This window comes from Pongo pygmaeus, chromosome 18, assembly GCF_028885625.2.
Source record: "Pongo pygmaeus isolate AG05252 chromosome 18, NHGRI_mPonPyg2-v2.0_pri, whole genome shotgun sequence".
NCBI lineage: Eukaryota > Metazoa > Chordata > Mammalia > Primates > Hominidae > Pongo > Pongo pygmaeus.
In genome coordinates, this window is record NC_072391.2 from 2,956,835 (window position 1) to 2,967,351 (window position 10,517).

The following is a 10,517-nucleotide window of genomic DNA, read 5'->3' on the forward strand; positions in this document are numbered from 1 at the left end:
CTAGGCCGGGCATGGTGGTTCACGCCTGTAATCCCAGCACTTTGGGAGGCCGAGGCAGGTGGATTGAGAGGTCAGGAGTTTGAGACCAGTCTGGCCAACATTGTGAAACCCTGTCTCTACTAAAAATTACAAAAGTAGCTGGGCATGGTGGCACTCCCAGATACTCAGGAGGCTGAGGCAGGATAATTGCTCGAACCAGGGAGGCGGAGGTTGCAGTGAGCTGAGATCGCACCATTGCACTCCAGCCTGGGTGACAGAGTGAGACTCTGTCTCAAAAAAAAAAAAAAAGGATGACAGGCAAACTGGCTGAAAGCTATTGTAGCCATTGAGTAGCATTTCATGGCTGGGTTGAAATAAAGCAGAAAACAGGGCCAACTCTATAAAAGGGACCACTAGTACAATTTGAACAAGTTGTGTTAGCGATATCGCCAAAGTTACCCACTAGGTGGAGTGAAGCATGTTTTTAGGTCCAGTTCTGTTAAGTTACCCAAAGCAGTTACTGGCTGTAAAATTTTAATTACACATTATCCTGTCAAGGGAGAAAGGTGCGCGTTAAGAGAGGTAAGTGGACCACCATGACATGGAATCTCGTTTTGATGGTCTTGGGAAAAGCTGCAGTATGAAGCCGGCAATTTTGCAGTTAAAATGTCTCTGGTTATGGCCTTGGATCGTTGGTGAACTCTCTGTGCAGTCTACACATCAGGCACAATACTTGTCCCTTGATATTTATGTTAAGTTGTTTCGTTTTAGCTCGCAGGGCATTTATGAAAGAGCAGCTTCCAGTTTTCATAATTCCATAGGAGAAAACTGGATTGGAGGAACTTAGAATTTAGGGTCCAATATAGTCTACAGGTAGATGATAAAACTGATCTATAAACAATTTAAATATGACATTCCAAAGCCTTCGTAATGTTACAGGATCTCTGGGGTGTTTTTTTTCTGGCTGGAAATCTGTGGCTGGTGGCGCCTTGGCCCGAGTTTTGCCCATTTCCACTGAGAAAAAGGAATCATCTCGTATGTCCACTATCCAGAATCTCCACTCTTTCCACCCCTTTGCTGATTTAAGTAAGAGTGATGACCTGCTCCCTGCAGGCACTGAGGAATAGATCCATGCAAGAATTTAACAGAGAAATAACAGGAAAACCCTTAGTACTGTCTAAGGGATCACTAAGGATTACAATAAAAAGCAACTAGTGAAGGCATTTAAGAGGAAATTTGCCTGCAATGGGACAGTAATTGAGCATCCAGAATATGGAGAAGTCATTCAGCTACAGGGTGACCAGCGCAAGAACATATGCCAGTTCCTTGTAGAGGTGAGACTGGCTAAGGACGATCAGCTGATGGTTCAAGGGTTTTAACTATTTGTGGCTCACTGAAACTTAAGTGAGGATTTCCCTGTAATGAGTAGAATTTCCCTTCTTTCCCCTGTTATAAGTTTAAAAACTTCACAGTTTGTCTAATGTAACCATTTGGGGTCTGCTTTTAACTTGGACTAGTGTAATTCCTTCATGCAATAAACTGCAAAAATAAAAATTAAAAAAAACATTGCTAAGGGAGGACCATGATTTTCAAACATGGAACCAGCTGGAGTCCCACAAGGGGAACCATTATTGCCTACTCTCTGGATGCTCAGAGCCTCACCTCGGGGCTGCGCCAGCTCTGAGGCATCCCATGCCCCACAACTACTCTCAGCATGGTGGGGGGGAGTGGTCAAGAGAGAAATGCCCACCCTGGTGTCCTTGTCCTCAGTGGGCCAATGCTGAGGCCCCCACAGGATTGCACCCCAGTTGCCTAGAATGGTACCCTCCATGTTTGTGTAAGCTCATTGGCGTTCCTTCCTTCCCTGCCTCGGTTTCCCCATTTCCTGCAATCATCTCCCAGATAAACTACCTGCACCCATGTCCTGGTCCTAGGTCAGCCTTGGGGAACCATAGTAAGATCAGGATGTCTGGCGTTTCTGTGCTGGATCCTTGTGGGGTGAGGGAAGTCAGGATTGTTTCTTCCAATGCACACACCCCCACTCCAGGCTTCCCAGCTCCCGGCACCCTGGAACTACTCTTGTTCCATTGCCGAGAATGATGTGCGTCTATAATTTCAGCTACTCAGGAGGGTGAGGCGGGAGGATCGAGACCACCCTAGGCGTTCAAGACCAGCCTGGGCAACACACAATTCTCTTTCTGATCGAAATAACCAGATGATTCTATGGTGCAGAACAGATGTGGGTGTGAGCCAGGGGCACAGACAGGCTGTCTGCACAAGAGAGAATGAGCTGTCCATGAAGCCACTGCATTTGAAGAATGCTCTGCAAGGCATCAACCGGAATGTGTTTATTACCAAACAAGACAGAAGAGAACCAGGGCCTGACTTGGCAGTGGCCCCAGCCTGCATGGGTTCGGGTAGGCTCAGGCCGGCCCCAGGAGTGGGAGAGCCCAGAGAAGAGGGAGAAAGAGTAGCGGCCAGGAGGGGTCTGGCTGGGACATGCCACTCTGGGCCATCATCTTCTGGATCCACTCAAAGTGGTGGCTGATATTGGTGTAGACACCGGGCCGATTGGGCCGACCACAGCCCACTCCCCAGCTCACGACTCCAATCTGATACCACAGTCCATTCTTGTTACAGGCCAAGGGTCCACCTGAGTCACCCTGGGGAGCAGCGGGGCTGAGGTCAGCCTGGGGCGGAGTGAGTGGGGCAGGGGAGAGGCTGAGAGTGGGAAGGGCTATGGGGCTGGGTAGACGGGGTGCACATCCTCCTCCTCCCTCTGGCAGCAGCCAAGCCTCCGTTTCTGCATCTGCAGAGTGGGGCAACAGTCTCCACCTCCCGGGGTTGGCATGAGGGTCAAATAAGGTACAGGGACACAGGATGCTTTCCTGGGCTGGGAGTGGTGGCAGGGACACTCACGAAGCAGGCATCCTTCCCGCCTTGGGCATTGCCAGCACAAACCATGTCTCCAAAGATGTCCTTGTGGAAACTGTACTTGAGGAAGAGGTGGTTGCACATAGAGTTGTTTATGATGGCGACCTGAACTTCCTGGAGGGTGTAGGGAGATGGCAGTGCTGTGGGGACGATAGGGGGAAGGAGAGACACAGCAACCTGAGGCCCCTCTAGGGAAGGATGGCATAGGCTGCGAGGGTGGGGGCCCTGGGGCACCCACTGTGCCTGGCAGATTCATCTCCATTACCCCCAGCTCCAACCCAGACCCCAGCACAACAGAGGCCCTCAGCAGCATCACAGAAGGCCCCGGGGAGGGACAGGCTGTCAGAGCTCCCCCAGCCTCACTTTCCCTATCTGTAGAATGGGAACAATGGCCCTGCCTGCGCGCATGGAGAGATTCCTTAGCCAAAAGGAGCTGAGGGAAGGGTGAAGGCAGCTGAGATGATGTTAAGATGAGCATCCAAAGCCAGACCTGAGGGAGGGGCAGCCTGGCTGCAGCCCTGGCCTCAGTAGCAGCTGGGCGCTTTCCAGGCCTGGGCACAAGCTTGTTGCAGCACTCTTAGGGCCCCCCCAGCACCCCTGGGAGGCAGCAGTCATCAGGACCCACTCCCAGATAAGGAGAGTCAGGGGGATATTGCCCCGCTGACCCCCGGCAAGGCACTGGGGAAGTCTCAGAGCCTGACAGGAACCCACACCTGTCCAATTCCTGCCTCAGAGTGCCAGCCAGCACCTTGTCCTGCAGAGGATGACAAAAGACAATGAGACCCAAGCTGCAGGCAGCGCTTCCCGTCAGCCGGGCCTCTCCTAAGCCCTCGGGACTAACAACCTGGGAACTAGCCTGTGATGTGGAACCATCATTACCCTATTTCACAGGGGAGGAAACTGAGGCACTGTAAGATGAACAGCTTTGCCCAAGGCCTCCCAGCCAACGCAGGGCACAGCAAAGGTGCACACCAGGCAGGGGGCTCCAGAAGTGCCTGCCCCCTGCCTCCCCTGCACTGTGATTTGAGGCGCAGCCTGGGGTTGGTGTGACCTGTCCACCCTGGGCTGGGGAGAGAGGGTGGCAGAGGCAGCCTGGCCGTGCCCCTGGCTCATATCCACTCGTCTTTGCAGCAGGGGTCCTTCTCAGGGAAGGGAAAGGATCCCTCCTCTAGAGGGAGGTGGCTCCAGTGCTGAGTTCTCCACTCCCGCTTCCAACTGCCAGGGTGTGACTTGGGGACATCCCTTACCCTCTCTAAGGCAAGGGGCCCTGACTTCTCCATTTACTAGTTCTTGGCAATTTCCATAACCCTCTCAGTTTTCTCATGTGTAAGATAGGTATAAAAACGTTACCAGCTTCATGCCTAGGTGAGCTCCAGCAGGAGGAGAGGCCGCACCTGGCTCACTGCTGGGCCCCCATGCCTAGAACAGTGCCAGGCACACAGCGTGTGCTCAAGGAACCACGTTTGTTATTGTTACTACTGTTGTGGGATGATGCAGGGATGGGCCAGATGGGGGAGCAGAGGGAAGGGATTCCTGATACAGGGAACACGCCCAGTCTAGGGCTGCCGGCCCCGGGGTTCCTCCGGATGCTGGGCCCACTTCTTTCAGGGCATGTGTGTTGGGGGACATGCAGGTGCCAGGGCAGGCCCACCAGAGGACCCCCAGAGGGGTTTCCGTGGGAGCTGCAGTTGAGCATGGCTTGGAAGTTTCTGGGGAAAGGAATGGGCTCAGTGCTGCAGGAGAATCAGCCAGAGGTAGGGTGAGTGCAGGAGGCTTGGAGAGGCAGCCCCCGAGCTTGATGCCTGGGGCATTGGTGAGCACCGGGGGAGGTGGAAAGATGTAGGAATAAATCCAAGTCTGAGGTTTATGTTGCCAAGCCCTCCAGAACCCTCCACCACCGCACCACCCGCAGGCCTGCGCCAAGCTGGCCTCCCTCTCACACTCTCCTTCTGGCCCCCACAGCCCCTGGAAGGGAGAGAACTGGGTGTTTGGTCCCTGCCCTGGCAGGTGAGGAGAGACTGCGAGCAAGAGGGGCATAGCCTGCACCCCCAGACCAAGCAGGGGGCTATTGTGCCTATGCAGGGGAACAGGTGAACAAAGACAGTTCCTCCCTGACCCGCCTGTCCCCAGCCTCACCCTCATCCTCTTTGATGTACCCCCAGCCGGTCACCCAGCAGTCTGTCCGGTTCTCAAACTCAAATGTGGAGGCCTGGAGACAGATGGGCTGGATGTGTTTAGTGTAGGTGACAGGTGCAGACAGCTTCACCAAGGCAATGTCGTAGGGTGAATTCCCCAGGTAGTGAGGGCTCAGATAGATATTCGACACGAAGTAACGGGTGTAGTAGGCCTGCAGGCTCCAGAAGGATGGCATGGAAGTCAGCTGGCCAAACTGGACCATCCACCCGGAGGGATTACTAAGGTCACCATAGCTGGTAGAAGAGAAGAGAGCAGTCAGGGGCCCTGGACGGAGGGCTGGCTACCTGAGCACAACAGGGGTCCAGTCCAGAAGGGGGGACTGTGGCGTTGCTGCTACTTGCTAACACCCAGGGTCCCCTGCGGAAATGAAGGAGCCCAGACAGACCACAACCAAAGTCCTAGGACCTGCTCCTGCAGCAGGAGGGTGGGGTCTTGTCACCTCCCAGAGGTGTCCCAAGGACCCTTGCACTGAGCCAAGGCCTCCAGGGGCACCCCCATGCAGCCCAAGGAGGAATGGGCAGATGCACCAGGCCAATGCGGGCTTGGCAGGATGGAGCCCACACAGCGGCCGGGTGTGCTGGCCTTGGCTCGGTGCCCCACACTGTACTGCACCGTCCACCAGGAGCGGGGATGAGGGTGGGATGGACGGTGGTGAACTTTGGGTTGAAAGAAAAAGGGAGAGAATACCCAAAAGTGCGTGGAAATGTTCTGGAAGAACATTCTGGAAGAACCTGAACAGGGTTCCCTCCAGGAGACCCAAAGGGAACTGGAGTGGGTGTAACCGGCTGCAGCACAGCCTGGGGCTCAGGAGAACAAACACCAGGCCACATCCACGCACAACATTCACGCCCAAGTCTGGCATCAGACCATAGGTGAAGTTCGGTGGCACTCCCCCCAGCCCTGCTCCTGCCCGTCCCCGCACCCCTCCGTTCGCAGCCCCACTCACGTTTCAAAGCAGTGCGCCGCCGTGAGCGCCCAGCGGTGGCTGAGCAGACTCGCTCCGCATACGTGGGAATCCCACAGGCGCAGGCTCCCCTGCCATGGCCAACGCCCGAGTTCGGCGTCCTCTCCACCCACGATGCGCGACGTGACGACCCGTTGGCCACATGGTCCTCGGATGGTCAGAGGAACTGCTGAGTCGCAGGAGGCAGCTCCCCAAGCCCGACCTCTCCCTTTCTCCCCTTCAACCCAGTCCGGGAAACCACGTTTTTGCCCACCCAGGGTCCCCTCGCGTGTGTGCAGCAGGAAGTAGGCGACACTGGAGACCCTCCCACGTGCTCTGCAGGGCCCGCCCATCCCCCTCGAGCGCCCATTAGTTACTTTCCACACCAACAGAGTTCTCGATCCCGGGGGCGTGGGCGAGAGAGCAGTAGAGGCCCCCCCGCTACGCCCCCACCGCCCCCGTCCACCTCGGCCCAACGGCCCTGGCAGGAATCGCGTGTCCTGGGCGCCCTACCTGACAACAGCTCCGCCTCCTGCGACTCTGCAGGAGACAAGAAGTGAGCTCCCCGCGGCCTCCACCTCCCGTCCTCCCCACCGCCCCCCCACCCCCGTCCCGCCAGCAGCGCCCCGAGCTCACCCGGCTTCCTGAGTCCCTCTAGCGACAGCAGCAGCGCCAGCAGCAGCGCCCCGCGCGCGCCCATGGCCTCCTCTCCCGCGGCCTGGCGCCCCCTCTGCCCACTCTCGCGCCGGGCCCGGGGCGCCCCCTGGGGGCGGGGCGGGGTGGGAGCGCTGCCCTCTACTCCCAGCTTCGCCCTCCTGGGCCCAAGGGCTGTTTGGGGCCTCTCAGGCCTGGCAGTGCCCTGGCTTTCAGCTCCTAGGGGCGGGTCTTCGACCACACTCTTTGATGTGGCCCAGACCCGGTGGACCCCACAGTCCCTTTCTTGTCTGCAGCCTAGGGGTCCTGGCTGCCCTCTTGGTGCCCCCTGTCCTCCACCTACAACCTCCTCCAGCACCAAGGGCCTGGCCCTGAGCCAGGAGTCCCCTTAAAGCCTGGGGACTCCCTGAAGGCCGGGTGGGGCCTAGAGGCATGGCTGCTCCTTCATGGGACTTTCTTGGGAAAACAGTGGTCCTGGGTCCCTTCCACCCAGAATGGGGATCTCCCCAAGTCTCTGCCCAGGCTGTCCCCACTGCGGGCTCCCGCTGGGCTCTCCTCACTTCTCTGGAACAAATTTTTTTTTTTTTTTTTTTTGAGATGGAGTTTCGCTCTTGTCGCCCAGGCTGGAGTGCATTGGCGTGATCCCAGCTCACTGCAACCTCCACCTCCCGGGTTCAAGCGATTCTCCTGCCTCAGCCTCCCAAGTAGCTGGGGTTACAGGCGCGCGCCAGCACACTTGGCTCATTTTTGTATTTTTGGTAGAGACGGGGTTTCGCCATGTTAACCAGGCTGGTCTCCAACTCCTGACCTCAGGTAATCCGCCCGCCTCAGCCTCTCAAAGTGCTGGGATTACAGGCATGAGCCACCGTGCCCAGCTGCAATTCCACTTCTGAGTATACACCCAAAAGAACTGAAAGGAAGGTCTTCAAGAGATATTTGTTTTTGGTTTTTGGGGTGGTTTAGTTTTGTTTGTTTTTGAGACGGAGTCTTGCTCTGTCGCTCAGGCTGGAGTACAGTGGTGCGATCTTGGCTCACTGAAACCTCCGCCTCCTGGGTTCAAGTGATTCTCCTGTCTCAGCCTCCAGAGTAGCTGGGATTAGAGGCACCTGCCACCATGCTTAGCTAATTTTTGTATTTTTAGTAGAGATGGGGTTTCGCCATGTTGGCCAGGCTGGTCTTGAACTTCTGACCTCAGGTGATCTGCCCTCTGCGGCCTCCCAAAGTGCCAGGGTGAAGGTGTAAGCCACTGCGCCCAGCCTTGAAGAGATATTTGTATACTCATGTTCATAGCAGGATTATTCACAGTAGCTGACACGAAAGCAACCCAAGAATCCATTGACCACTGAACGGATCAGTGAAAATGGGAATGTACAACCAGAACCCGGGAATCCCGCCTCCCTCAACTTGAAACTTGGGAATAGTGTATTCTACTTTCAATACTTGCACTAATGAAAGGTTAATTACATGAAAGATTAGGCAAAATGTGCGGTTAGGCGTTCTGGTTTTCCAATAAAAGTATTAAGTTTCTTTGGGGAAAGTACAGATAAAACGCTTAGCACAGAGCATGGTACCAATGGGAACTCAGTGAGGGCGCGGCGGGCATGTGGGAGCTTCGGGTTTCAGGAGCACAAGGCTGCGGTGCCTTCCCTCAGGGCCTCCTTCCCCAGCAGCAGCTGCTCAAGGACAAGTCACATGCACAGCCTGGCCTTGGCCTGCTGGGGTTGGGGCAAAGGTCCCTGGGCTTCTGATCCTGCCCCTTTCCCAGCCAGCAGGACGTTCCCTCCGGTTCCTGAGTCCCAGGGATCCACTGAGGCCCCTAGGAGGTGTCAGCTCCTGGCTTTGCCCAGGGTCTCAGTCAGGCCAGTCCTACCCGGAGATCTGAGCCAGGGACTCAGGTTCTTGCCTCCAGTGAGGCTGGGGGCTTCCCGCAGAGGCCCAGCCTGGCCCAGGGGCTGCAGGGAGGCCCTGGCTGCTGCATGGGCTGCACATGGAGACCCTCTTGTCTGCTGTGCCTCAGGCTGCAGAGCCACAGAGGGGTCTTCCCAAGCCCCACACCTGAAGGGCAGGGAGGCCGGGGACTTGTGGCCCTAACCTGACTCCAGACACACAAGGGCCAGCCGGCCCGGGGCCACCCAGCCCGGGGCCACCTCTGCGGGCAGGAGAAGGCCTTATTGTTCCCCTCTCCTGGCAGAATGAGGACTGGGGCGTGTCCGGGGCAGGAAATAAATGCTCAGTAAATCCCCCTCTTGGGAGCCCTGATCCCAAGGGACAAAGGGCCTGTGTTGAGTCTTCCTGGGCACGGGCTCGGGGCCAGCACTTGGGCCATGGCAGATGGAGGGTGGGAGGGGGGTGCCTCCCACCAGATGGGCTTCTTCCCCAGGTCAGGCATGCAGGCGAGGAGGAGTGTCCTCATGTGTGCGTGCCCCCCGCGTGCAGGAGAGGCTAGGCGGGTGTGTGTGTCTGGGTGCGTGTGTGTGCGTGCATCTTCAAGTGCACGTGTGTGAACGAGCATGTGTGATCCCCGTTCTCGTGCCATCTGAACATCCCCTCCAGTGTGCATTTGGGTGAGTCCTGGCACCCCTCTGGCCAGGCTGCTAACTATCCCTTCCACCAAGTCCCCTCAACCTCAGCTGGTGCTTCTGGAGTCCTGGCCCAGATGACTCTCCTTCTGGGCGCCAAACCCTGTCAGCCTCGAGTTAGAAAGAAGGCCCCTGAACTGCCAGCAAAACATGGAAAGGCAGGTCGGGTGCCGTGGCTCACGCCTGTAATCCCAGCATTTTGGGAGGCCAAGGCGGGTGGATCACAAGTTCAGGAGTTCCAGACCAACCTGGCCAACATGGTGAAATCCTGTCTCTACTAAAAGTACAAAAAATAGCTGGGCATGGTGGTGGGCACCTGTAATCTCAGCTACTCTGGAGGCTGAGGCAGGAGAATCATTTGAACCTGGGAGGCAGAGGTTGCGGTGAGCCGAGATCGCACCATTGCACTCCAGCCTGGGTGACAGGGCGAAAGTCTGTGTGAAAACAAAAAACAAAAAACAAAACAAAACAAAACATGGAAAGGTGCCCTTAGGCTGGGCTAGCGCAAGAACACAGCCCGCTTTGTGCCACCTCTAAGCTCCTGCCTCTGAGAGCTGTGCTGGCCAAGGGCTTGGCCTCTTCCACCTCCACCTCCCTGAAGGAGGCTCCTCCTGAGAGGGACTCTGCTGTCCACTCCCTGTGCCTGGCCCTTGCTGCCCCTGAAAGTCAGAGGAGTGCTGGACGGGTGCTGCAGGGGGTGGGAGCAGAGGGGTGGGAACTGGGTGGGTGGTGCAGAGGGGTGGGAGCTGGGTGGCTGGTGCAGAGGGGTGGGAGCTGGGCGGGTGGTGCAGAAGGGTGGGAGCAGAGGTACAGTGGGGGCCTCACCTTGGCACATCAGTCAGTGGGAGCCCAGCTCTGACCAGCCCCTCCAGGGAGATGGTGCAGGCGTCACAACCAGAGCCAGGTGCCAAAACTAAAGTGAGGCTCTGCTCCCGCCCTGTCAGTCTCTGGCAACTTCTGTTTTGCTTTCTGTCTCTACGCTTTTGGCTCCTCTAAGTACTTCATATGTGTGAAATCACACGGTGTTCGTTTTTTGTGACTGGCTTATTTCACTGAGCACAGTGTCTTCGTGGCTCATCCATATCGCAGCATGTGTCACAATTTCCTTCCTTTCTCTTTTTTTCTTTATTTTATTTTATTTTATTTTATTTTATTTATTTTATTTTATTTTATTTTATTTTTGAGACAGGGTCTCCCTCTATTGGCCAGGCTGGAGTACAGTGGTGAGATCT

General features: G+C 56.3%; 1 protein-coding gene and 1 pseudogene across 4 annotated transcripts; one reads left to right on the forward strand and one right to left on the reverse strand.

Annotated features, from left to right (window-relative positions):
- The first annotated feature begins 1,016 nt into the window (after positions 1-1,016).
- On the forward strand, positions 1,017-1,358 carry LOC129015913 (eukaryotic translation initiation factor 1-like; annotated as a pseudogene).
- Positions 1,359-2,289: 931 nt separating this feature from the next.
- On the reverse strand, positions 2,290-9,441 carry PRSS21 (serine protease 21). 4 transcript variants are annotated; one of them, XM_054455150.2, is made up of 6 exons: positions 6,689-9,441; positions 6,566-6,592; positions 6,056-6,221; positions 5,050-5,342; positions 2,941-3,053; positions 2,290-2,642 (listed from the first exon to the last, which is right to left on the reverse strand). In XM_054455150.2, the coding sequence occupies exons 1-6, from the start codon at positions 6,750-6,752 to the stop codon at positions 2,403-2,405; spliced, it is 903 nt and encodes a 300-aa protein (XP_054311125.1). In that variant the 5' UTR covers positions 6,753-9,441; the 3' UTR covers positions 2,290-2,402. The 4 variants fall into 4 exon arrangements, with proteins under 4 accessions (XP_054311125.1, XP_054311124.1, XP_054311121.1 ...); XM_054455149.2 differs by having other exon boundaries at positions 2,899-3,053; positions 6,689-9,432; XM_054455146.2 differs by lacking the exons at positions 6,566-6,592; positions 6,689-9,441 and having other exon boundaries at positions 2,305-2,642; positions 2,899-3,053; positions 6,056-6,520.
- Between the last annotated feature and the right edge of the window lie 1,076 nt (positions 9,442-10,517).